The 27,217-nt window shown below is 42.4% G+C and overlaps 1 protein-coding gene across 2 annotated transcripts in view; it reads right to left on the bottom strand.

Moving 5' to 3' along the window:
* Positions 1-1,874: 1,874 nt before the first annotated feature.
* cenph (centromere protein H) overlaps positions 1,875-27,217 on the bottom strand; it is a 32,985-nt gene continuing 7,642 nt past the window's right edge. Inside the window, exons 2-10 of one of the 2 annotated variants that reach the window (XM_068028801.1) lie at positions 26,344-26,487; positions 18,132-18,187; positions 17,123-17,171; positions 16,891-16,962; positions 13,479-13,535; positions 9,668-9,731; positions 6,403-6,454; positions 4,166-4,326; positions 1,875-2,696 (exon numbers count right to left, since the gene is read on the bottom strand). In XM_068028801.1, the coding sequence (XP_067884902.1) occupies positions 2,589-2,696; positions 4,166-4,326; positions 6,403-6,454; positions 9,668-9,731; positions 13,479-13,535; positions 16,891-16,962; positions 17,123-17,171; positions 18,132-18,187; positions 26,344-26,487 (763 nt within the window). In that variant the 3' untranslated portion in view covers positions 1,875-2,588. The remainder of the gene's footprint in view (positions 2,697-4,165; positions 4,327-6,402; positions 6,455-9,667; positions 9,732-13,478; positions 13,536-16,890; positions 16,963-17,122; positions 17,172-18,131; positions 18,188-26,343; positions 26,488-27,217) is intronic. The other variant, XM_068028802.1, reaches the window with a different exon arrangement.

Here is a 27,217-nt window from a genome sequence, read left to right as displayed (position 1 = left end):
TGTGGACTCTCTAAAATTGACTTTTCCTTTGAAAAGGTGGACAATGTTCTGCAAGATGGCTACCAAAGGTCAGGTGACCTGATCTGTGTATTCAAACTGCTTATCTTGAAAAGACCAAAGGAAACATTCCAGACTAAGGTGTTGACTATGCCCATCCTGAAACCATCAAGAGTCCGTCCCGAATTGAATGGATTTCTTCTGAGACAAAGCTGGTGTGAAGCAACCACATCATAACAGAATGATACTCATCCAGACATCAATAGATAACCAAAGATTCTACATCCTAGTCTATTGTGTGATTACACCGGGGGAGAAGCCCATATGTTAACTAACATAAACTCTAATTTGATGGATTTTGACTTTATAAGGTAACCCTCTGGAGAAGAGATCACAGCAACATCACAGAAGGCAGTCCAGCCAGGGGCTGTGGCAAGATCCAGCCTAAACAAGAAGCCCTGCTGCTAATTCTACACTTCAGCTTGCAGCAGCAGAGAACTGAAAGTGACTGTCATCTCCAGTCTGAAATCTTAACTACCAGAAATCTACAACAGCACAAGTTCAAGTCTACAAACACCGAGGCCTACACTTTTTTAAGACACTGCCCTACTTTTAAGATTCAACAAGTTTACCATAAATAATGAACACCTAACACACCTTGAACTCCTACCCTTTGCCTTCTATCTTCTCGAGTGAACGCGTGAGTGAGCAGTGTTGTGAACATTTCAGGGAATGACTATTGTTCAATAAAATAGTTAATCTTCTGTTTTATACCTACAAGAAAACCAATCAGTTGTCTGTTTCTTTGCCCCTAAAGGCACTCAGGAACTAAATCATTTTAAATAAAACACGATTGCAGTCAGTCGGGAGGTTAACAGTGGGAACCATCCACACCCCTTACCACCTGTCTGTAACAATATCCATCTATGTACTCACACATACACAAAAACACTAGTTTATGAGACTTGTTGCGACCGAGTCAGGAGGAGTGCACAGCCTTTCTCTAGTTCCACTTCTGCACAGGTGACAACATATATTTAAATGTTTATCCAGTTACCAATACGGTCAATCATATAATCTCTGTATCCCAGAATAAAATACACCAACCCAGTTTCTTTAATAAACAACAAAATTATCAGTTTATTAGAAAACAAGACTTATCCAGTAACAAAGTAAGCATTAACACACAGATTGAAATATGAAAGTTCCCTTTTTAAAAACCCAACACGCACACAATGGAAAAAACAAAAAATAAAGGACTTCTCTCTGCAGAGGTCTTTTCCAAAAAACAAAATAAAAGAATACTTTGGCCTAATACTTGCTAATTATTGAAGAAAAATTGAGATATGTTGTGTCCCAAAAATGGCATACAGTCTGGCATCAGAGTACACATAGGCAGGTCACTGGGATCTTTTCTGGAGCAGTTCTTTTCAGACAGGGTTGAGAATTAATCTGGCAGGCCTTCCAGGAGCATCTCAGGAGAAATGTGGCTTAAGGGGTTTTAGCTCTCACACACTGGATTTGCAGGGTTTTTTCAAAGAAGTGGAGAAAGAGGAATTGGGTGTTTTTCAGCAGGCTACAAACCCAACTGCTTTCAACATTCTCCACACCCCAGGTGAACCAAAATATCCCAAAAGTGAAACCTCCTGGCCACCATAAATCTTGACATGTCACTTCTCTGTAAACATCTCCAAGTCACCAAGGTTTCTGTTGTTTATTGAGCTTAAGGCATGTGACATCCAGTAAAGGTTTATTTTTAAATTAGACATCTCAGTGACCCTTCTAAAAATAAACACATCCATGGAATCTTTTCATTTTCCCAAATGAACCAATGTCCATAATTCTAAGAGTCCTCAAAAAAAATTAGAAGTACTTAATAACAGGCAGAGTGTTTTATTTATATTACTTAAACATAAAATTATACACAGTATGAACAGTCATTTGTATTTGCAAGTTTGCAGAATGTAATTATGTATAGATATATTACACTTTACGATGGCTTAACTGGAGACAGTTCCAAACGTTCTTGAAAAGTTAGTATTTGTATGTACAAGTAAACTTGATACAAATGGGGGGGAAGAAGAGAAAAGGAAGAGAGTCCTAGTACAAACCCATCAAAAAATGTAGTTAATTTTACACATCAGCTTTTGTGTAAATTTTGAGTACCTCCCAAGTCATATTCAGTATTGATCAGGTGGCTGATAGATATAATTCAGATTTCTACAAGGGCAATTTAAACAACCATAACAAAACTCACTTCAAAGGCTTGTTTTATAGTTGTTACTCAGGTTAAAAAAAACAATTATTATATGATATTACTTGAAGACCAAACAATTGTAGTTTAAATTTACTGCAACATGAAATTAGCATCTATGAAAAAAGTTGAACTTAAAAGACAGCTATACTTAAAGATAATTAAAATAAAATTCTGACTGTTCACTTTTCATATTTAGCACACCTATTTAATCAAGAGGAGTTCAAGAATGTAGATCTTCCCATTCTAGTAGAAAGCAGGCAGTGATGGTGTAGGTTCTTTGCACATTAAACTGAGCTTCATTTTGCCCTTCACCACTAAATGCAATTGGAAAACATCAGTGGTTTGAATCTACTTCATCAAGTGGATTATTCTCTAGCTGTAAAATAATTTCCTTCAATTCCGGATCCTTGGCCCAGTTCACTCCACTGGCAAGAACAACACCCTGTTAAAATAAAAGTCAATACTTTGATTATTCTCCAAATCATTACAGAAAAACTTTCAGGATTTTCAGGTTACTTCTTAAACTGTTTAACACACTTCCATAGAAAATAAAAATATGGTTCCCCAGTGACACAACAAAGGCAACATGTATTGAAGCTTTACTAACCACACTATAACATACAATTTTCAGTTTGTGCCAAGGTAGCTGATTTCATTTGGGACTGCAATAGGGGCACTTCTGAACTACTCAGTCACAGTTCCTGATCATTATTGAAGGTGTTGTCCTTCAGATGACATATTAAACAAATATCCTATCTGCCTCTAACTAAAACAGCAAATATTGGAAACATTCATCAGGGCAGGCAGTATCTGTGGAGAGGGGAAGGTAGGGTTAATGTTTCAGATCAATAACCTTTTGTAAAAACTGGGATATATTACAGATGAAGAGCCGGTAGGAAGGAACCGTGCCAGAGGAAGAAATAGTTTGTTATTTGGTGGAGAACAGGAGATGATCAAGTTGTGATGGGTTGGGCAAAAGGCAATAATGAGAAAAAAGAGAAATATAGGGTGCATCCGAGACTCAGAGAATATGTGAATGTTGACAACAGGATAGAAAAACAGAAGGGAACAGACATCTCTGGTGTCACCTGCCTTTTTCTTAATCCTTGGCCAGAGGAGCCCTTTCCGCCTTTCCAGATTTTCCTTGCTTCCCTTCCCCATTGCTATTCTGCTACATCATCTGGTTCTAACAAAATGTCATCAACCTGAAGCATTAACCCGACATTTTTCTCTACACAGATGATGTCTGATGTGCTGAGTGTTTTCAGCATTTTCTATTTAAATTTCAGAATTCCAGCATCTGCAGTATTTTGCTTACTATTTGCTCATTCCTGTGGCACTATTCGAACAGCAGTAAGGTGGCTGATTTTGTGCAAATGGCTGCTGCGTTTCCTTGCATACCTGTCACTGCACTTTTAAACTGAAATTGCTTGCGAAATGTTTTTCTGTGAGATGTGATATAGCAGTACATAAATGCAAATTTCAGCTTGCCTTCGGTGACCCTGCCTGAAAGTGTGTGTGTGGATGTTGGAAGGAGTCAGAATTGGATTTAGCAGTGATTCTCCTAGCAGTTGAATAGCCTGCCAACACTAGAGCGGAGGTTTATACTTGTACAGTTGCCAGCCTCATTATTTTAATGGAGAAGAAAATCACGGGTTGCATATTCACAGTGGAAAACTCTGGTTTGCTGGCCAGGATCACATGTGAAGCATGAATATCTGGCGAATTATAAAGGGAGCCCAATGTCCATGGAATTGTACATCAGAGGCAGTCAAGGTATTCAGGAAAAAAGGGAGAACATCTCAAAAAGTAAATAAGAAAACTTAATGTTCAATATTTGAATATATAAAATAAAGCAAACGTTTAATATTTAAATACTTGTTTTGGTTATTAAATGTTGGCAATCTCTACCTGCAAAACCTTTTGAATTAATGTCACAATCTTCACATGCTCTAGCAAGTTTTTTTCTCCACGTTTTGGAAGTTCATTCTCCAGTTGTTGCAGCAATTGTTGCTGTTTCCTCTTTTCAGCTCTCATGTCCTTTAACACACCTTGCATCTTTCGTTTTAACACTAAGTAAATTGAAAAAGAATACATACATTGCTGTTTCAGTTTTTGGAGGATTAAGGATGTACACCCAATTTGTAATTATTTTTGTTTCAGAAGAAACCTGTACTTTCTCAAGCATGTTTCTACTTGCTTACCTATTAACTATGTTAAACACTTGTGTCTATTACAAACAATCAATTTAGTTTCTACTTGTGCCTCCTAAGCTGGCTAAAGGATGCATTGTCAGGTTTGGGTGCACTGAGCTCTTGACAATTTCGCCTCCTGACAAAACAAAAATTCTACATTTTGAATTTAGAACAGAGTAGAATGTTATACTCTAGATAGCCAAGACATAACTTTATTGATACAGCACACTAGTGGCCTAGAATACAATTTACCAAAGTATTTATTTCTATACAGTGTTATGGAAGTGATTCTATTAATTTTGGTAAAAATATTTTTTGAGGAATTCATAGTCAAATGTTGGACCAATTTCCTTTTGCAAGACAGTCATCAAGGGGACACTGAAAGAACTGGTTTGGCAACAATTGTCCATAGACCACTGAAGGCAGCAGCACAGGTAGATAAGGTGGTTAGGAAGGCATATGGGATACTTGCCTTTATTAGCTGAGGCATAGAATATAAGAGCAAGGAGGTTATGATGGAGCTGTATAAAAAGCTAGTTAGGCCACAGCTGGAGTACTGTCTACAGTTCTGGTCACCACACTATAGGAAGGATGTGATTGCACTGGAGAGGGTGCAGAGGAGTTTCACCAGGATGTTGCCTGGGCTGGAGCATTTTAGCTATGAAGAGAGACTGAAAAGGCTGGGGTTGTTTTCCTTAGAACAGAGAAGGATGAGGGGGGACATGATTGAGGTATACAAAATTATGAGGGGCATTGATAGGTTAGATAGGAAGAAACTTTTTCCCTTCGTGGAGGGGTCAATAACCAGGGGGCATAGATTTAAGGTAAGGGGCAGGAGGTTTAGAGGGGATTTGAGGAAACACTTTTTAACCCAGAGGGTGGTTGGAATCTGGAGCACACTGCCTGAAGTGGTAGTAGAGGCAGGAACCCTCACAACATTTAAGAAGTATTTAGATGAGCACTTGAAACGCCATAGCATACAAGGCTACAGGCTAAGTGCTTGAAAATGGGACTAGAATAGTTAGGTACTTGATGGCCGGCACAGACATGATGGGCCGAAGGGCCTGTTTCTGTGCTGTATAACTCTATGACTAATGAACTGATTGTCACATGACAAGTTAAAAAAAGAACAGAAACCCTGGTAAGAGAGAAAAACGTGGGCAGAGAAGTCAGTAGTGCCCCTTGATTGGACAAGCCCGGCAGCAGCAGCGCGCACCTCAGGGGGCAGAAAACTCACAAGCTTTTGGTTGTCGTGTCAGTGTGTTTTACCTTCTGGAGTGAGCGGCTGATAAAGTTAGCCTGCTGCTGAAGAAGTGAAGGAAGGAGAGAAGACCACAACCCAGCTCGCTTTCCAGCATCTCTAAAAGACCCTGAGAAGTCCACTGTGTCAATTCATCTCGTCTCCTGTCTTTGAAGAAAGCCTGCTAAATTATTTCTCAATGCCGCCTGAAAAGAACTGTTCTACAAGATCCCAGTGACCTACGTGTACTCGGAGATTAGACTGTGCGCCAGTTTTAAGAACAACATATCTCATCTGCTGTTTTCTTGAAAAATGAGCAAGTAATCAGCCAAAGTTTTTTTTTGTCTGTTACAGAGCTCTGGATTTAAAAATCCCTTTTATTTTTCAGGTTGACCAATGTGTGTGTGAGTGTGAGTAGCTAAGGTAAAAAGGGGACTTTAAAAATTTAAATGGTGTGTGTTTATGCTTTACTTCATTACTGGTTAAGGCTTGTTCTGTAATAAACTGATAATTTTGTTGTTCATTAAAGAAACTTGGTTAGTGTGTTCTTTTCTGGGAAAAATAGAGTATATGATTGACTGTATGAGTAAGTGGGAAAATTTTAAATATATGTTGTGACCTGTAGAGAAGTGGGACTAGAATAAACAGTGCACTCCTCCCGCCTTGGTCATAACAACAGTAATAGGAAACAAATGCATCACTACTGCAATTACTTAGCCTCTGCTTTTGAACTTCAAGCACTGCATTCTCCAATGTGTGAACTTCCTACAACAAACAAAAAAAAATCAGTAATTGATTTTCATCAAAACCTCTCAATGGTTAATGATAATTAAGTGTTTACTATAACAATTAACCACTTAATTAATTGAATAAAGTAAAAATGTCAACAGCATTCACTCTAGTTCTTTGTGTGCTCATATTAGTGTTGAATTTAGGAATAGGAGTAGGCCATTCAGCCCATCGAGCCTGCTTCACCATTCAGTATGATTATGGCTGATCTTCCACTTCAATGCTTTTTTCCCTACGCTATCCTCAGATCCCTTTATGTCATTTGTATTTAGAAATCCGTCAATCTCTGCTTTAAACATACTCAATAACTGAGCTTCCACAGCCCTCTGGGGTAGAGAATTCCAAACATTCACGACCCTCTAAGTAAAGAAATTTCTCCTCATCTCTGTCCTAAGCTTCCCCCTTATTTTGAAATTGTGTCCCCTGGTTCAAGACTCCCCAATCAGGGGAAATATCTTAAAAGCAAAATACTGCGGATGCTGGAAATCTGAAACAAAAACAAGAAATGCTGGAATAACTCAGCAGGTCTGGCAGCATCTGTGGAAAGAGAAGCAGAGTTAACGTTTCGGGTCAGTGACACTTCTTCCGAAGAAGGATCACTGACCCGAAACGTTAACTCTGCTTCTCTTTCCACAGATGCTGCCAGACCTGCTGAGGGGAAATATCTTACCTGCATCTACCCTGTCTATCCCTTCAAGTATCTTGTAGGTTTCAATGAGATCACCTCTCATTCTTCGAAATGCTAGGGAATACAGGCCCAGTTTACCCAATCTCTCTTCATAGGACAGTCCCACCATCCCAGGAACAAGTCTGTTGGATGTAGGTAGCCCAATTACAGCGAGTAACTTGATTTTCAAAAAGCTTTTGATAAGGTGCCTTATAATAGGCCACTAAAGAAGATAGTCTTGTTGGAGTAGTGGGCAGATTTTGGGTTGCATAAAGAATTAGTTTAATTCTCGTAGGACAGAAGGTAGTTATTAATAGTAGTGGTCTGTACGAGGAGCAGTTATTAGCACAGTCCATACGGACTATTATCCGAACCACTGCTTTTCACCATGTTTATATATGATCTGGATTAAGGCATCAAGGAACCATCCACAAATTTGTGGATGATACAAAAAGATATGTGCAAGTATTAAAACCCTCAATGAGAAAAAGATTTCCAACAGACGTAGATGGGGGGGTGGTGTGGTGGGAAAAGTGGATTTGCATCTGAAAGATAAATGCAATGTTATGTATGCTGGCAGGGCCAACACCAAGCACATGTCAACCATGCAGGGTTGACTGATCAAGGCTGCCAAGCAGGAGAAGGAGCTGGGTGTTTTAATTATGCATAAATCTTTGAAGGCCTACAAACGGTGCTGTAAAAGCAAACAGTGTTAGCCTGTATTGGCAGGATGATTAAGTCTAAAACTATGTAGCAAATAATTGTTTCCTCTATATGGAAAGAGTGCACTTTAGCTGCAGATAGAAAGAAAGTATGAACGAACAAACAGACATGTTTTTCACATCCTCAGGACACCCCAAAAGTGCTTTACAGCCAATTAATGACTTTTGAACTGCTGTTCTGTAGGCAAACACAGCAGCCAATCTTCCCATGGGTAAGGTGAGGTCTCACGAACAGCATCGAAATGAATAATCAGATAAACCAACTGCCAAAAAGACAGATTAAGAATAAATGTTGGCTAGAACACCAGGAGAACTCTTCTTCGAATCATTCTGTGGGATCCTTTTCATGTATATGTACACCTGAATAAACAGGGATCTCATTCAAAAAAACAGTACCTCGAACAGTACAATACTCCCTCAGCCCAGTGTCAGCTTTATGTGCTCAAGTCTTGGAGTGGGGCTCGAATCCACAGACTTTTGACTCAGGCAAGAACACTACCACCGAACCAAGGCCAGCACCCAATGTAAAGAGGCTAAAGTCTTTTGTTTGAAGCCTTTGAGTTACATGGGCTTTAACAAAACTCCATGATATATTCTATAAATAAATATTTGCAAACAATTACACTAAATTACTTTGAATATAATAGGGATTACTCATGAAGGGTATTGTTGTATCGGAAATTCATATTACTGGTCTGAGTTTGTGCATAATTTAAAATATGAAAAATAATGCAAATGCCATTACAAAATATAAGGTCATCCACTGTGGATTGAAAAAGGACAGGTCAGAGTACTTTCTAAATGGTGAAAATGCTGAAACAATGGAGGTCCAGGTACATATATCATTAAAATGGCATAAATAGGTACAGAAAATAATCAAAATGACTGGTGGAATACTGGCCTTTATATCAAGAGGACTGGAATACAAGGGAGTAGAAGTTGTGCTACAGCTATACAAAGCCCTGGTTAGTCCACACCTGCAGTACTGTGAGCAGTTCTGGGCACCACACCTGAGGCCTTGGAGACAGGGCAGCACAGATTTACCAACATGATACCTGGACTCCAAGGGTTAAGTTACGAAGACAGATTGGACAAACTAGGGTTGCATTCCCTGGAATTTAGAAGGATAAGGAATGATTTGATCAAAGTTTTCAAGGTATTAAAGGGGAACTGATAGAGAGAAACTATTCTATTTCCACTGGCTGGGGAGTAAAGGACTAGGAAACATAGCCCAAAGGTTAGACCCTGGCCTTTCAGAGTGGTTAAGAAACATTCCTACACGTAAAGGGTGGTAGAAGTTTGGAACACTCTTCCACAAAAAGCAATTGATGCTACGTCAATGGTTAATTTTAAATCTTAAACTGATAATACGTTTGGTTAACAGAAATTTAAGGGATGGGGGCAATGGAGTTGGTCACAGATCAGCCAAGATCTCATAGAATGGCAAAACAGGCTTGAGGGGCTCGCTCTGCTATATTTAAAAGGTACCCTGACCTGCATCTGAAGTACTGTAACCTGCAAGGCTATGGACCAGGTGCTGGAAGGTGGGATTAGATTGGGAGGCTAGTTTTTTCAGCTGGTGCAGAGACAATGGGCTGAATGGCCACTCTGTGCCATAACATTTCTATCGTTCTATGGCTAAATGGCCTACTCTTGTTCGTATACAAAAAAAGTCAACTACAGTAGCTTACAACTGAAGATACTGCTATGTAAAGTACCTGCAGATAATAAAACATTACATAATGTCGGCAACAATTTTCAACCCCAAACTACAGGAGTTATTAATCATATTAGACTTACTTCCTGGGTTGCTAGAATCTCAGAACAAAGATCTAAAGAGTGCTTGATCGTTTTCATTATCAACCTAAAAACAAGCAATGATTCATGAAAAAAAGCTGAAGACTTGAGTTGCACACTGTAACAAAAACTGATCTTCATTAAAAACTCAACAATTATTTGCATTTATATAGTAGCACTAATAGAAACTGGGAGTTATTTTAGCCAAAGAGTGAAAACATGTGCTAAATGAGTGCTGCACTAATAAGAAATACCTGTTCTAAAGTCTGGATTTCGGAGGCAATTTCGGGCTTGATCATCAAGATTTGAACTTGCCTGCGGCCTTAACCAGCGCTAATTAGACACAATTTTCCTGATCAGTAAATGTGGGCTCCTCCCACCTACTTCCAATGAAGGCATGGAGCATGCTGGCTGGCACACAGAAACACGTTGCAGAATTGTTCAGGGACCATTGGAGAGGGCGCAACACTGGAGGTGCTGGTGAAAGAGGTCCAGGAGGAGGGATGTCCTATACCTGCAAGGGGGAAAAGGTGCCATCTCGCCCTCCTCTCCATTGCTCCTGCTGCAGTTGGTGCTGCTCTGTCTGGCCTCATCTCCTCCTCCCATTTCTCGGTCAGACCAAAGAGGTCCCTAGCAAGTTGCTGATGACCAAGCACTGCCTTTCTCCCGCTGACTCATATATGGTGCAGTACAGCACCTACTCTTTTCAGGTGAAATCCTCACAGAATTTCCTGAATAAATGATGCTTGAGTGTTGGTGAAGTCTTGACAAAGTGTCCCAAAATGTCTCAGAGGTCCTCCTTTCTGCTGCAGCAGCAATTACCATGGAATGGTGTGTAGCACTTAAAGTAGTGCTAGAAGTAGACATCAGCAATGTGTTTATTCTCAAGTAGCTAGCTGCTGTTAGAAGGAAAGTGTTAGTTGAAGCAAGAGTCACCAAAATGCCGTACAGCCTCTTTAATGAGCGCGGGTAGACATTTTAAGTGGCATTCAGCTGTTTATCTAGCCTCTCAGCGGCCATTCCTAGCGCTAACTTCAAATCCTTTAACAAGATGGTGTCTTGCACTCAACACAGGCTAAACAGGCATTTCAGCTTAAGACCCAGTTTGGCGGCACAGTGGTTAGCACCGCAGCCTCACAGCTCCAGCGACCCGGGTTCGGTTCTGGGTACTGTCTGTGCGAAGTTTGCAAGTTCTCCCTGTGACCTTCGTGGGTTTCTTCCGGGTGCTCCGGTTTCCTCCCACATGCCAAAGACTTGCAGGTTGATAGGTAAATTGGCCATTGTAAATTGCCTCTAGTGTAGGTAGGTGGTAGGAGAATTGAGGGAAGGTGGGGATGTGAGAGGGAAATGGGATTAATGTAGGATTAGTATAAATGGATGGTTGATGACCAGCACAGACTCGGTGCGCCGAAGGGCCTGTTTCGGTGCTGTATCTCTCTATGACTATGACCCCATCCTGGCCACCTCTTTAGACCCAAAAAGATCCAGCAAAAATTGCTTCCCAAGTTGCCTTACAGAGCACATTTTTTAGGAATCATTGCCACCAATAGGCAAAGGAGTGTATGGGTGGAGGAACAAAATGAATGTGTAAAGCGTGTAAAAATAATGAAAATATTACCACTATCAGAACAATGAACTTTCGGAGAATTATGTGGATGTAATTTTACACCAATAAAAAAAGGATTATTTTATCAAAACCAAGTGAACAGCCCCCTCATATCTCTTAATCTCTCATTGTCTTTCCTGCCCAGTGTATCCACCCGGGGCTAATCTTGCCAATCTCCTTCCTATTCAACTCACCCCTCCCACTGGTGACTCTGTGGACTCTTACAGCGGATCAGCTCTCACCACCCCTCCATGCATCTTCCTCCAGAATGTCTGTTCACTTGTGGACAAGGCCCTTGCCATCCATGAGCTTACTGTGGATGATCGCATTGACATCATGGCCTTAACTGAAACCTGGCTGAAGGGTGATGATACCTTGCCCCTTAATGAAGCCTCCCCGTCGGGTTATACCTTCCACCACTTGCCCCACCAAGACCGCCACGGTGGCAGTGTGGCTCCTACCACCAAATCACACCTTGGCCTGACCCCCTACTCCTCTGGCACTTTCTCCTCCTTTCAGCATCTCACCTAATTCCACCCCTCTCACCTCTTTCAAAATCATTTTCTACTGCTCTCCCAAGTGGGATAAAAATTTAATCTCTGAGCTACCTTCACTGTTTTTCCTCCCTCAGCCTCTGCACCGAACAACTTCTCATCCTCGGTGATTTCAACCTCCATCTCAACTCATCAAGCTCTCTCTCTGAGTTCACTACCATCTTATCCTTCTTACATCTCTCCCTCCATGTAAACTCCCCAATCCATATTCAAACCCACCCTTCTTGACCTTGCCAGCTCACATGGTCTTGCTAGTCCCATCATATTAATTATAGAAAAGGCCATCTCTAATCATTTCCTTGAATCACTCTCCCACCCATATCCCCTTTCTCACTCCATCCCTACCTTCTTCTGTATCCATTCCTGGAAAAATATTTATTCCTCAATTGATTTACAACAGCCCTTTCAAAATCGTAACTGTCTAGCCTTTGGTCCTCCATTCACCCAACACTTCTGCAGCTACTGATTTGCTCAACCATGCCCTCATCTACACCTTTGATGCCCTAGTTCCCAATAAAACTATTACTCTCTCACCCTGGCCGTTCCCTCTGGTATGGCCCTCATCCCCACTCCCTTAAGTTCAAGGGACGCAGACCTGAAAGGATATGCTGCACAGCTAGTTTAGCCATCCACTGCTAAAAAGCTGGACCAATAAAGCACCATTAGCTCCAGCTCTAGTCTGCTAAAACTGCTCACTATTCCAGTATCATCCTGGAATGCAAAAGATAACCCCTGCCTTCTTTCCTCTACTGCAAACCATCTTAAACCCTTCTCCTCTGTCTCCTCCACCCACACCTCCAACAATAAGTGCAAGCTCATAGATTTCTTTGTCATTAAGATAGAGACCATCTGTTCAGCTGCCTCTAACACCTTCCTCCCTTCCACTAGCCCACCTGTCCAAACTTCCTCTAAAGCTCCTCCCTGCTAGAGTCCTGAGCTTGCATCTTTCTCTAGTTTTTCTCCAATCTTCCCTCATACCCTTTTCCGAGCGCATCTTGTCCACAAGACCCACCTCCTCTTCCCTCAATCCTATTAGGTTAAAGGCACTATATAAATACAAGTTGTTATTGTTTTTGTACAAAACCAGGTGCATTTGTACAAGGAGACTTCAATTTACCAGGGACAGATTGGGAAATCTAGAAAAATGCAATAGGTGTGAAAACTATAAATTGTTACATGGAAAATTGGTTACAGAACCTATACTAGTAAAGGTACAATTGCACCAGTTATCAAGTAACAGCCAAGAATCTCTAGCTGGTAAGTTACTTTGTTGTATATCAGATTTCAGTCTTGTTCGATACTCAACACGTACAGGCACAGAACACTGATTCTCTCAAATCTCAAACTTGGATAGCTAAAAAGAGTGCCAAATATAGCAATCAAAATGTACTTTTTATAAAGATTGCTTGGCTACCCCTAATTCTCCTACATTAATATAGTGCACTGCTTTCTTTTCAGTGGAAATCAATAGGCCTGTTACAAAGTAACAGAGCTGAAGGCCATATTTAACTTAAATATCAATCAAGAAAACACACTCCCATAGTAATAAAGGAGCAGAAATTTGATTTAATCTACTTTGACTTTTAACACAGATGCACATAAATGGTGAAGACAATACATAACTTATTAAAATTCATGCACTGGAAATACTCACTTCCCTTCTTCATCATTCATCTGTGCTGCTTCTCGGAGTGCATGTGTGAACTGAAGCCTGTAAACCAACAAGGGAATGTAACAGCTAATTATGTGTGTTTCTTCTTTTGACAACAGAAATATGAATATATATGTACAATCGGTCATTATTGATGAACATGTGTTGAAGAAATCAGTTAAAAATTACTCTTCACATTTACTCCTCACTTTTGCTGGATGTAGGATGTTCTGAAGTTGTGTCACATTTACAGCAGTTGATTTTTCATTGGAAGCCAACCATCTCAGCGATTCTTCTAGATAGGAGATGACTGTATAGAATGTAGCAGCGGCTCCGCCTCGGCATCGTCATCATCATCTTCAGCTTGCCGGACATCTTGAGGATTCGGATCTGGTACACTGGTCAATAATCCAGCATCTGTCATTGTCTCGTTGGTAGCTTCTTGGGCATCGATATTTAGCCATGCACTGATGTCGTCAGCATCCAATTCAGCTCCAAGTACAGACCTGTACAAAGATCGTTGCTAAGATCATGGGTATTGAATCTATCTTGGTCCACATCACTCGTCTCACTTTCAAGTATTTCTTCCTCAGCGAAGACTTCAAAATCCTCAGTGCAGTCGCTGTTGGTTTCTGTCTTGATGGAACCAGTCTTCGATAATTGAAGTCATCCAGGCTTTGGCACTACTTTTGAGTATTGGCATGGGTTTAGATTTAGATGATGGAAGTGATGTGGCTTGGCAAAGTTTCCAATGATGAGCAGCATCAACTTGTGTAGACCAGTTTTATTGCAGCAAAGGAGGACTGTCAACCTTGTCTTTATCTGTTTAAATGTGGACATTTTGTTGGTGTCATTTATTGCCGTTAGTGTCTTCTGGGAAGGACGGCATTACCCCTGAAATAATCAAGAGTGCCAAGCCTGCTATATTTTCAGCACTCTACGAACTGCTTTGCCTGTGGTGGGACGAGGGAGCAGTACCACAGGACATGCGTGATGCCAATATCATCACCCTCGATAAGAACAAGGGTGACCGCAGTGACTGCAACAACTACCATGGAATCTCCCTGCTCAGCATAGTGGGGAAAGTCTTCACTCGAGTTGCTTTAAACAGTCTCCAGAAGCTGGCTGAGCGTGTCTACCCTGAGATACAGTGTGGCTTTCGAGCAGAGAGATTGACCATTGACATGCTGCTCTCCCTTCGTCAGCTACAGGAGAAATGCCGCGAACAACAGATGCCCCTCTACGTTGCTTTCATTGATCTCACCAAAGCCTTTGACCTTGTCAGCAGACGTGGTCTCTTCAGACTACTAGAAAAGATCGGATGTCCACCAACGCGACTAAGTATCATCACCTCATTCCATAACAATATGAAAGGCACAATTTAGCATAGCAGTGCCTCATCAGACCCCTTTCCTATCCTTAGTGACATGAAACAGGGCTGTGTTCTTGCACCTACACTGTTTGGGATCTTCTTCTCCCTGCTGCTCTCACATGCATTCAAGTCTTCAGAAGAAGGAATTTTCCTCCATACAAGATCAGGTGGCAGGTTGTTCAACCTTGCCCGTCTAAGAGCGAAGACCAAAGTACGGAAAGTCCTCATCAGGGAACTCCCCTTTGCTGACGATGCTGCATTAACATCTCACACTGAAGAGTGTCTGCAGAGACTCAACTGCCTGCAACGAATTTGGCCGAACCATCAGCCTCAAGAAAACGAACATCATGGGACAGGACGTCAGAAATGCTCCATCCATCAATATTGGCGACCACACTCTGGAAGTGGTTCAAGAGTTCACCTACCTAGGCTCAACTATCACCAGTAACCTGTCTCTCTATGCAGAAATCAACAAGTGCATGGGAAAGGCTTCCACTGCTACGTCCAGACCGGCCAAGAGAGTGTGGGAAAATGGCGCACTGACATGGAACACAAAAGTCCGAGTGTATCAAGCCTATGTCCTCAGTACCTTGCTCTACGGCAGCGAGGCCTGGACAACGTATGTCAGCCAAGAGCAACATCTCAACGCATTCCATCTTTCCTGTTTCAGTACGCATAATTTCACGTAGATTGTTGTACGGGTATCAGTGCAAGTTTGACCAGTATGTATAGAGAAAAATGGTGTCTTAATTAATCACAAAGCTGCCAAATGATAGGCTGATTCTAAATAATCTGTGGAGCATTTATACTTCAACAATGTTTTGAAATGGTAAAATTTGGGGGTCCATGACAGGCCTGCATTATATCAAGTTCTGCGCTATAGCGAGCCATATTATAATGGAGTCCCAGTGTAGTTTCCTCATAGATTTCTTTAGTAGGATCATGGAAATAGCAGCAGGAGGCCATTCGGCCCATTGAGCCTGCTCTGCCATTCAAACAGATCATGGCTGATCATCTACTTCTATGCCAAGGCTGACGCTAATCAAGATTCTGTCCTTTTCAGTTGCTTGACAGACTGATACAGCTTAAGGCAGACAGGTCTGAGATTACAACTTGAACTCTTAACAGGTAGTCCAACACCTTAATTTAGCCTGGATTTTACAATGAGGGTGCACCGGTATTAGAAAGTGACTTCTGCCAGCCTTGGAGATGCTCCTGACCCTGGCGAAACATCTGACCCTGGAATTATTTGCACATGGGAAACAGTGTCCCTAGTCTCCAGAGATTCTCACCAGACCGTGGGTTTCAGGGGTTTGTCAGAATAGGAAATAGGGCAGCCATGTGCTACTGAAAAAAAAAATGCCTGTTGCTGATGGAGCCTGTGCATAGCAATGGCAAGAGACCCCTTGTCATTAGAACCCCAAAGCACCCACCCACACCCCACCCACTCTGCTGACTTTAAAACACTGGGGTCTAAAAGACAGTCCCAGCACCCAATTGGAGAAAACAGTGGGAAATATGGTGGTGTCCATATTTAGATTAATTCAGTTCAATTTGCATGCACCATCTCACATATGGGAGGATGCCAGGTTTGCCAACTGGAAAAAGGCTGGTGGGGGTGGGTTAGAGGCGGAAACAAATTTAAACCATCAAAACATCATATATCCATTACTCTTAGATTACTTGAAAGCATATAACAGCAAACGTTTGTTGCAGTCTAGAGAAGATCTTAATTTAAAAAAAAAATTTAAAGCTCCCTTCAAAGTTACACACCATGTTGACCAACATACATCGGCCTTCCTTCACCATCACTGGGCCAAAATCCTGGAACTCCCTACCTAACAGCACTGAGAGAGTACCTTCACCACATAGACTTCCGAGGTTCAAGGAGGCAGCCCAACACCACTTTCTCAAGGGCAATTAGGGATGGGCAATAAATGCCAGCCTTGCCCACATCCTGACAATGAAATAAATATGGTAATTTTTTAGATTTGAAACAAGGTTAAAGTGCCTGGGTAAAATGGAACCTAGATTTTATCATACCTGTGAAGAGCTAAGGTTCTGTGCTGGAAAGATACTGAAACATCTTCTAATTCCTTTTCAAGTACTTGAATCCTGCAAAAGACGTAAAAGAAAATAATCATTCCACAAACAACTAGCAGGTCATCTTGCCCTTCTATTATGTTTCCCAGAATGAAAATAATTTTGTAATGATAGAAGTGAAAGATAATCGATCTTTTAGTTCACTGTGGAACAGTAAATTACACCAACATACGCTTCTTTCAGGTTGTCTTCTGATATAGCCTCTGTATTGGTTTCAGCACCTGGTAATAAAACACAGAAACCAGTTCAAGTTGGAATTTAAAACTGTGCGTGGCGAGTGTTGGGCATGGGGGCTGGGGGGTAGGGGAAGGACGTGCAGGAGCGCGGAAGGGGTGTGCAGGAGGGGGTAGAAGGCGGGGGGGTGGGGGGAGAAGGAGAGAGGAAGCAACTGCAGAGGCAGTCACAAGATTCACGATACTGGAGACTCATGCTGGGTTACATATCTGCTGGTACCAACTTCCTTAGTACCTCACATGTTACAAGCATTGAGTTTTTCACATCTATGTCCACACAAACTTTTCAACATAAGTCATTGGATGGTAATTAGGGGTGGGAATCCTGGTTCATTTACCTTTTGTTTTATTCGTTCATGGGATGTGGGCATCGCTGGCTAGGAGAACATTTATTCCCTAATTACTCTTGTGACGGTGTTGGTGAGCTGCCTTCTTGAAGCGCTGCAGTCCATGTGTGGTAGGTACACCCACAGTGCCGTTAAGAAGAGAATTCCAGGATTTTGACTTAGTGACAGTGAAGGAACAGTGATATAGTTCCAAGTCAGGATGGTGTGTAAGGAAATGGAGACCACTTCTCAGGCCCTGGTGTTGCCCAGGCTGACACCAGATAACTCAGCTTAAACTAGGCTTTGAATCTGGGATGTTTCGAGTTTCTATGGCTCAGTTTCATGCAAAGCAGGGCTTTTACCACTGGAGCCACTGGGGAAACGTGTAAAGTAAACTGAAAGTGAATCAATGGTTTCTGTATCAGCATTATTTTTCCATGTTATAATATCAAACATGTTCCACACAAGGAAATAAATCTATTTATTATAAGCATTATTCAATTATAACATTTTCAAATTAAGTACATGGGTTTGAACAAAAGAAATGAAAGGTACAACATTCAATACTTAAAACAGCTTTGAGCTGTACCTAAATGACACTGTACAATTCATAAGAACTTACAAGCTTTTACACTAGTCTCCAGTTCCACAGTTTGTTGGATTACTTGATCCTTTAACCTAAAAAAAAACGGTAAGAATAACAAGTGTTTTCAGTTCTATGTTCCAGGGCAGGTCAGGACCAGCAAGATGGGAAAAAACAAATGTATTGCCTTCAAAGCAGATTTTCAGGACTAAAACTGGCATTGGGCTTGTTATTACTATAGAGCCCCATTTGAAAATATATTACTGACTTGACATTGAACAACATTGCCCCTCCACATACACAAGATACCTAGCAGTTGGCAATTTTGACGTACTGCTCAGCTAAGCTGAGCTTCAACATTCAGCCGAACATAAAGGCTGCTTATTTCCCCCCCATCACTGCTTAACTATCTCCAGACCCAACTTCTTCGGTGCTCTGGCCTTGTTACACCAAGTGTATTTTCTCAAGTGGCAGTACCTTAAGTTTCCCGTCTTTTATGGCCCCCAGCCCATGAGATGGCAATATTCCATAATGGTTAAACTTTCCAAAGCAGTTTACGAGTAATGTGAATTAAGCAGGGCTTCAATACAAGGCACTGTTGAAGAAGTAGGTTTTAAAGATTTCTGAAGACAAGGAGAGATTTTGCAAGGTGGAAAAGGTTTAAAAAGAGAATTCCATAGAGTGGGGCATGCTGGCTGCAAGCTCTGCCACCCGTGGTATTGTGGCGGGTGGGAAGAAGGCATAGTATATTTGAATCGAAAGAGTGAAGTCTTGGTTGGAATAGGTTGCAGATGTAGAGTGGATCAAGCCCATGGAGGAATTTGTAAACAATGTAAGGATTTTTAAAATCAATGCACTCCTGGAAGATGAGGAACCATTGGAAGCCATTGAGGACTGTGGGTAAGCGAACAAGACTTAGTACGGGACAGGATGCAGGTCATGAAATGGATGGTTGGTGTTTGTGTAGAGTTGAAAACAATAATATCCCCTTGTGATCAGAACTGGGCATTTTTGTCTCTAGCACAGGTGCTCTTCAATACCTTTGAAGATTGCTTGTGAACACTTGGTGTGACAAGGCCAGACCTAAACCATTAAATTACTTTAATTTACAGCAGGCAAACATTTACGACAACGTTTGCATGCCCACATTTCTAATGGAAACTGCTTATGTAAACGTGTCATATTTTCCCGTTTGGGGGGGGGGAAAGAAAGAGGTAGGGCAAACAAATCCAGAGCTCCCTGGATGACAAAAAGAGATAGAAAGTAAGATGAAGCAGAAAAGGGTGCATATGACAGATGTCAGTTGGTTAATACGAGTGAGAACCAGGCTGAACAAAGAAGATTCAGAGGGGAAGTGAAAAATAAATCAAAGAAGCAAAGAGAGAGTATGAGAAGAGATTGCGAGCTAATATAAAAGGGAATCCAAAAGATTCTTGGTAGTGTAGATGAGCAGAGAGATCTTGGTGTCCAGGTACATAAATCCCTGAAAGTTGCTACCCAGGTTAATAGGGCTGTTAAGAAAGCATATGGTGTGTTAGCTTTTATTAGTAGGGGGATCGAGTTTCGGAGCCACGAGGTCATGATGCAGCTGTACAAAACTCTGGTAAGGCCGCACCTTGAGTTTTGCATGCAGTTCTGGTCACCGCATTATAGGAAGGATGTGGAAGCTTTGGAAAGGGTGCAGAGGAGATTTACTAGGATGTTGCTTGGTATGGAGGGAAGGTCTTACGAGGAAAGGCTGAGGGACGGGGTTGTTTTCGTTAGAGAGAAGGAGGAGGAGAGGTGACTTAATAGAGACATACAAGATAGTCAGAGGGTTAGATAGGGTGGATAGTGAGAGTCTTTTTCCTCGGATGATGATGGCAAACACGAGGGGACATAGCTTTAAGTTGAGGGGTGAAAGATATAGGACAGATGTCAGAGGTAGTTTCTTTACGCAGAGAGTAGTAGGGGCGTGGAACGCCCTGCCTGCAACAGTAGTAGACTCGCCAACTTTAAGGGCATTTAAGTGGTCATTGGATAGACATATGAATGAAAATGGAATAGTGTAGGTCAGATGGTCGGCGCAACATCGAGGGCCGAAGGGCCTGTACTGCGCTGTAATGTTCTAAAAAAGTCTTCTATTGGCATATAAAGTGAAAGGGTGGTAAAAGGACGAGTGGGGCCAATTAGGGACCTAAAAGGGGACATACCCATGGAGGCGGGGGCATGGCTGAGGTACTAAATGAGTACTTTGAATCTATCTTTACCAAGGAAGAAGATGCTGCCCAAGTCATAATGAAAGAGGAGGTAGTTGAGACAATGGATAGGCTAAAAACTGATTTAGAAAAGGAGGTATTCGATAGGCTGGCTGTACTTAAAAGCTGATAAGTCATTAGGACCAGATGAGATGCATCCAAGAAATAACGAGGGAAGTAAGGGTGGCAATTGCGGAGGCACTGGCCATAATCTTCCAAACATCCTTTGATACAGGGGTGGTGCCAGGGGACTGGAGAATTGCATATGTTACAGCCTTTCTTGAACAAGGATGTAAGATAAGCCCAGCAAATACACTTTAACCTCGGTAGCAGGAAATCTTTTAGAAACGATAATCTGGGATAAAATTAACTGTCACTTAGACAAATATGGATTAATAAAGGAAAGCCAGCATGGACTTTTAAGGACAAATCGTCTTTAACTAACTTGAATTTTTGATGAGGTAACAGAGAGTTGATGAGGGTAATGTGGTTGATGTGGTGTACACATGGACTTCCAAAAGATGTTTGATAAAGTGCCACATAATAGGATTGTCAGCAAAGTTAGAGCCCATGGAACAAAAGGGACAGTAGCAGCATGGATACAAAATTAGCTGATTGACAGGAAACAGAGAGAGTAGTGGAGAATGGTTGTTTTTCAGACTACAGGAAGGTGTATCATGGAGTTCCCCAGGGTCAGTATTAGGGCCTCTGCTTTTCCTGATATATATATATCAATGATCTACACTTTGGTGTACAGGGTACAATTTCAAAATTTTTGGATGACTCAAAACTTGAAAGTATTGTGAACTGTGAGGAGGATAGTGATAAACTTCAAGAGGACATAGACAGGCTAGTGAATAGACAGACAAGTGAAAGATGAAATTTAATGCAGGTAAGTGTGAAGTGATTCATTTTGGTAGGAAGAATGGAGGAGAGAATATAAAATAAAGGGTACAATTCTAAAAGGGATGCAGGAGCAGAGGGACCTGGGGATATATATGCATGTCACTGAAGGGGTGGCAGTGCAGGTTGAGAAAGTGGATTTTTTTTTATTTTATTCATTCCTGGGATGTGGGTGTCACTGGTGAGGCCAGCATTTATTGCCCATTCCTAACTGCTCGAGAAGGTGCTGGTGAGCTGCCTACTTGAACCGCTGCAGTCCATGTAAGTACACCTACAGTGGTGTTAGGAAGGGAGTTCCAGGATTTTGACCCAATAACAGTGAAGGAATGGCGATATAGTTTAAGTCAGAATGGTATGTGACTTGGAGGGGAACGTGCAGGTGGTGGTGTTCCCATGCATCTGCTGCCCTTGTCCCTCTAGGTGGTAGAGGTCGCAGGTTTGGAATGTGCTGTCTAAGCAGCCTTGGTGCATTGCATCTTGTAGATGGTACACACTGCTGTCACTGTGCGTCGGTGGTGGTGGGAGTGAATGTTTGTGGTTGGGGTGCCAATCAAGTGGGCTGCTTTGTCCTGGATGGTGTTGTTGGAGCTGCACCAATCCAGGCAAGTGGAGAGTATTCCATCACACTCCTAACTTGTGCCTTGTAGATGCTGGATAGGCTTTGGGGAGTCAGGAGGTGAGTTACTCGCCTCAGGATTCCTAGCCTCTGACCTGCTCTTGTAGCCACGGTACTTATATGGCTACTCCAGTTCGGTTTCTGGTCAATGGCAACCCCCAGAATGTTGATAGTGGGCGATTCAACAATGGTAATGCCACTGAATCAAGGGGATATGGTTAGATTCTCTCTTGTTGGAGATGGTCATTGCCTGGCGCTTGTATGGCGCAAAATTTATTTGCCACTTAGCAGCCCAAGCCTGGATATTGTCCAGGTCTTGCTGCATTTCTACACAGACTGCTTCAGTATCTGAAGAGTTGTGAATGATGCTGAACATTGTGCAATCATCAGTGAGCATCCCCACTTTCTGACCTTATGATTGAAAGAAGGTCATTAATGAACCAGCTGAAGATGGTTGGGCATAGGAGACTACCCTGAGGAACTCCTGTAGTGATGTCCTGGAGCTGAGATCATTGATCTCCAACAACCACAAGCATCTCCCTTTGCGCTAAGAACGACTCCAACCAGCAGAGTTTTCCCCCTGATTCACATTGACTCCAGCTTTGCTCGGGCTCCTTGATGCCATAGTCGGTCAAATACTGCCTTGATGTCAAGGGCAGTCACTCTCACTTCATGAGTTCTGCTCTTTTGTCCATGTTTGAACTAAGGCTGTAATGAGGTCAGGAGCTGAGTGGCCCTGGCAGAACCCAAACTGAGCATCAGTGAGCAGGTTATTGCTAAGCAAGTGCCGTTTGATAGCATTGACGAAGACACCTTCCATCACTTTGCTGATGATTGAGAGTAGGCTGATGGGGCGGTAATTGGCCACTTTGGACTTGTCCTGCTTTTTGTGTACAGGACATGCCTGGGCAATTTTCCACATTACCGGGTAGATGCCAGTGTTGTAGCTGTACTGGAACAACTTGGCTAGGGGTGCGACAAGTTCTGGAACACAGGTCTTCAGTACTATTGCCGGAATGTTGTCAGGGTCCATAGCCTTTGCAGTATCCAATGCCTTCAGCCGTTACTTGATATCACGTGGAGTGAATCGAACTGACTGAAGTCTGGCATCTGTGATGTTGAGGACTTCAGGAAGAGGCAGAGATGGATCATCAACTCGGCACTTCTGGCTGAAGACTATTCCATATGCTTCAGCCTTATTTTTTGCGCTGATGTGCCGAGCTCTCCCATCATTGAGGATGGGGATATTTGTGGAGCCACCTCCTCCTGTTAGTTGTTTAATTGTCCACAACCATTCACGACTGGATGTGGCAGGACTGCAGAGCTTAGATCTCATCTGTTGGTTATGGGTTCGCTTAGCTCTGTCTATCTCATGCTGCTTACGCAGTTTGGCACACAAGTAGTCCTGGGTTGTAGCTTCATCAGGTTGACACCTCATTTTGAGGTATGTCTGGTGCTGCTTTTGGCATGCCCTCCTGCACTGTTCATTGAACCAGGGTTGGTCCCCCAGCTTGATGGTGATGGTAGAGTGGGGGATATGCCACGCCATGAGGTTACAGATTGTGGTTGAGTACAATTCTGCGGCTGCTGATGGCCCACAGCGCCTCATGGATGCCCAGTTTTGCACTGATAGATCTGTTCTGAATCTATCCCATTTAGCACGATGGTAGTGCCACAACCCCAGCATATACACCCTACTGAGCCAGCGGCGCATGAGATGGCTTGGCCATGTGAGCCGCATGGAAGAAGGCAGGATCCCCAAGGACACATTGTACAGCGAGCTCGTCATGGTATCAGACCCACCGGCCGTCCATGTCTCCGCTTTAAAGATATCTGCAAACGCAACGTGAAGTCCTGTGACATTGATCACCAGTCGTGGGAGTCAGTTGCCAGTGATCACCAGAGCTGGCGGACAGCCATAAATGCGGGGCTAAAGAGTGGCAAGTCAAAGAGACTTAGCAGTTGGCAAGAAAAAAAAAGACAGAAGTGCAAGGAGAGAGCCAACTGTGTAACAGCCCCACAACCAATTTTATCTGCAGCGCCTGTGGAAGAATCTGTCACTCTACAATTGGCCTTTATAGCCACTCCAGGCGCTGCTACACAAACCACTGACCACCTCTAGGCGCTTACCCATTGTTTCTCGAGACAAGGAGGCCAAAGATGAAATGCCACACAACATAATGGAGGGTATCCTCAATGTGAAGACGGGATTTTGCCTCCACAAGGACTGTGCAGTTGTCACTCCTACCAATACTGCCATGGACAGATGCATCTGCGGTAGGCAGATTGGTGAGGACAAAGTCACTTTTTCCCTCACCACCTGCTGCAGACCCAGTTTAACAGCTATGTCCTTTAGGACTCGGCCAGCACGATCAGTAGTGGTGCTACCGAGCCACTCTTGGTGGTGGATATTGAAGTCCCCCACCCAGAGTACATTCTGTGCCCTTGCAACCCTCAGTGCTTCCTGCAAGTGATGTTCAACATGGAGAAGCACTGATTCATCAGCTGATGGGGGGACAGTATGTGGTAATCAGCAGGAGGTTTCCTTGCCCATGTTTGGCCTGATGCCATGTTGAGGACCCCCAGGACAACTCCCTCCCGACTGTATACCACTGTGATGCCAGCTCTGCTGGGTCTGTCCTGTCAGTGGGACATTGGTAAGGTATGATTCCGTGAGTATGACTAGTCTGTGGAACAGCTCTCCCAACTTTGGCACAAGCCCCCCAGATGTTAGTAAGGAGGACTTTGCAGGGTCGACGGGGTTGGGTTTGCCATTGTTGTTCCCGGTGCCTAGGTCGATGACGGGTGGTCCGTCCAGTTTCATTCCTTATTGACTTCGTAGCGGTTAGATACAACTGATATTTCAGAGGGCATTTAAGAGTCAACCACATTGCTGTGGGACTGGAGTCACATGTAGGCCAGACCAGGTAAGGACAGATTTCCTCCCCTAAAGGACATTAGTGAACCAGATGGGATTTTACAACAATCAACAATGGTATCATGGCCATCATTAGACTAGCTTTTTAAATTCAAATTCCACCTCTGCCGTGGTGGGTTTCGAACCCATGTCCCCAGAGCAATATCCTGGGTCTCTGAGTCATTAGTCCAGCGACAATACCACTACGCCACCGCCTCCCCTAATTAAAGCATATGGGATCCTGGGCTTTATAAGTAGGGCCATAGAGTACAAAAGCAAGGAAGTTATGATAAACCTCTATAAAACACCGGTTTGGCCTCAACTAGAGGATCGTCTCCAGTGCTGGGCACCACACTTTTGGAAGGATGTGAAGGCATTTGAGAGGGTGCAAAAAAGATTCAAAAGAATGATTCCAGGGATGAGGAACTTCAATTACCTACACAGATTTGAGAAGCTGGAGCTGTTTTCCTTAAAGAAACGATTTGCTAGAGGTATTCAAAATCATGAGGGGTCTGGACAGAGTATATAGTGAGAAACTGTTCCCATTGGACGAAGGATCAAGAACCAGAGGGCACCAATTTAAGGTGATTGGCAAAAGCAATGGCAACATGAGGAAAAGCTTTTTATTTTACGCAGCAAACGGTGAGAGTGTGGTGGAAGTAGCTTTGATTGTGGCTTTCAAAAGAGAATTGGAAATTATCTGAAAAGAAAAAAATTGAAGGGTTACAGAGAAATGGTGGGGAGTGGGACTAAGTGAGTTGCGAGTTGCTCTTGCAGAGAGCTGGCACAGACACAACGAACCAAGTGGCCTCCTTCTGTGCTGTAACCATTCTATGATTCTAATTATACCCTCCTGCCATTGGTGGCGCTGCATATGTCATTTCCTATTTAATACACACATATTCTCCCTAGATAGTTAGCAAAAGATATTTAGATACATGTAGATATACAATTGTTCTTAAAGCTTCCAAGGAAAATTCATTTTGATACAATAAAATAAGCCAACTTCATGCAAAACTGAATACTGTTTTCACTGGTAGGATGGTCAATAACCAATGCAAGCGTTTCAACTGGTTTAAGGTAATTGGCAAAAAAAGCTGAGGGGAGATGAGAATGTTTTTCTAAAAACGCAGCAAGTTATGATGATCTGGAAAGGGTAGTAGAAAGCAGACTCAATAGGAACTTACAAAAGAGAATTGGATATATACTTGAAGGGGAAAAATTTGTGGAGCGATGGGGAAAGAGCAGGGGAGTGGGACAAATTGGATAGCTAGTCTAAAGAGCTAGTATAAGCATGATGGGCCAAATGGTCTATTTCTGTGCTACATGATTCTATGAATACGAGCCAGTAAAAGCTCAGATGAAGTATTTAATTTGGAATCCACCAGTTAAAAAGGAAATTCTAAAATTTAACTTCAAAAGTAAAATATTTTCAAAAGCAAATTTTTATCATGAATTTAACACCTTCATAGTTACTATTCCAAATACTTAGTAACAAACATTTGCTCCAATATTTTTACTGTGACAATAATATAGAAAATCTACCATTCTTTACATTATTGCACAATCATTACTCACCACATGAGGTGCAGAATGGAATCCATTGCAACTGGATTTTCTTGATCAACTACTGGTGTTACCTGGAAGTTATCAAGTGCCAACTGTCCAAGCTTCATGCAGGAAGTACCAAGCTCCTGAAGAATACGTGCATCTGCTCTATAACTCAGAGAGAGAACAAGTAAAATGTCACAAGATGGAAAACAGAATATGCAATTTTTAAGAAATGCACCGTGGCTATTTCTTCAGAGTGAATGACAGTCACAGTTTCTGTGGAAGCTAGATACCTTCCCATAGTGAGGAAAGGAGAAAAAAGAACGGAGCTACCACGGCACAACTTCTAAAAGTCAGCCATTGGGTGTTTGATGCCAACATTGGATACAAGAAATAGAACCTGTGTGCTTAAAAGTGTATGCTGGCTTACCAGAGTGGATAGAGATAAAAACAAGAAATGCTGGAACCACTCAGCAGGTCTGGCAGCATCTGTGGAAAGAGAAGCAGAGTTAACGTTTCAGGTCACTGACCCGAAACGTTAACTCTGCTTCTCTTTCCACAGATGCTGCCAGACCTGCTGAGTGGTTCCAGCATTTCTTGTTTTTATTTCAGATTTCCAGCATCCGCAGTATTTTGCTTTTATTTCAGAGTGGATAGATGTCAGTCACATCTTCTGTGGGGGCCAAATACTCCCCCACAGGGAAGAACAGGAAAATGGAAGGAGACTTTGCATTTGATGCCACTGCTTCATGCTCTGGCACCTGTTATGAGAGTTTCCATTTTTGTTTTAAAACTTGGGAACCTATATTTTTGAAAACTAAGAAAGGATTTCATGGACTTGAATTATCTGGAGATGGCTGAACTTTGGGTATTTTTTTCAAAAAGGAAGGTGAACAAAAGG

Source organism: Heterodontus francisci, chromosome 4, assembly GCF_036365525.1.
Source record: "Heterodontus francisci isolate sHetFra1 chromosome 4, sHetFra1.hap1, whole genome shotgun sequence".
Lineage (NCBI taxonomy): Eukaryota > Metazoa > Chordata > Chondrichthyes > Heterodontiformes > Heterodontidae > Heterodontus > Heterodontus francisci.
The sequence above is the reverse complement of the archived record's forward strand: the minus strand, read 5'-3'. Positions and strand labels throughout refer to the sequence as shown.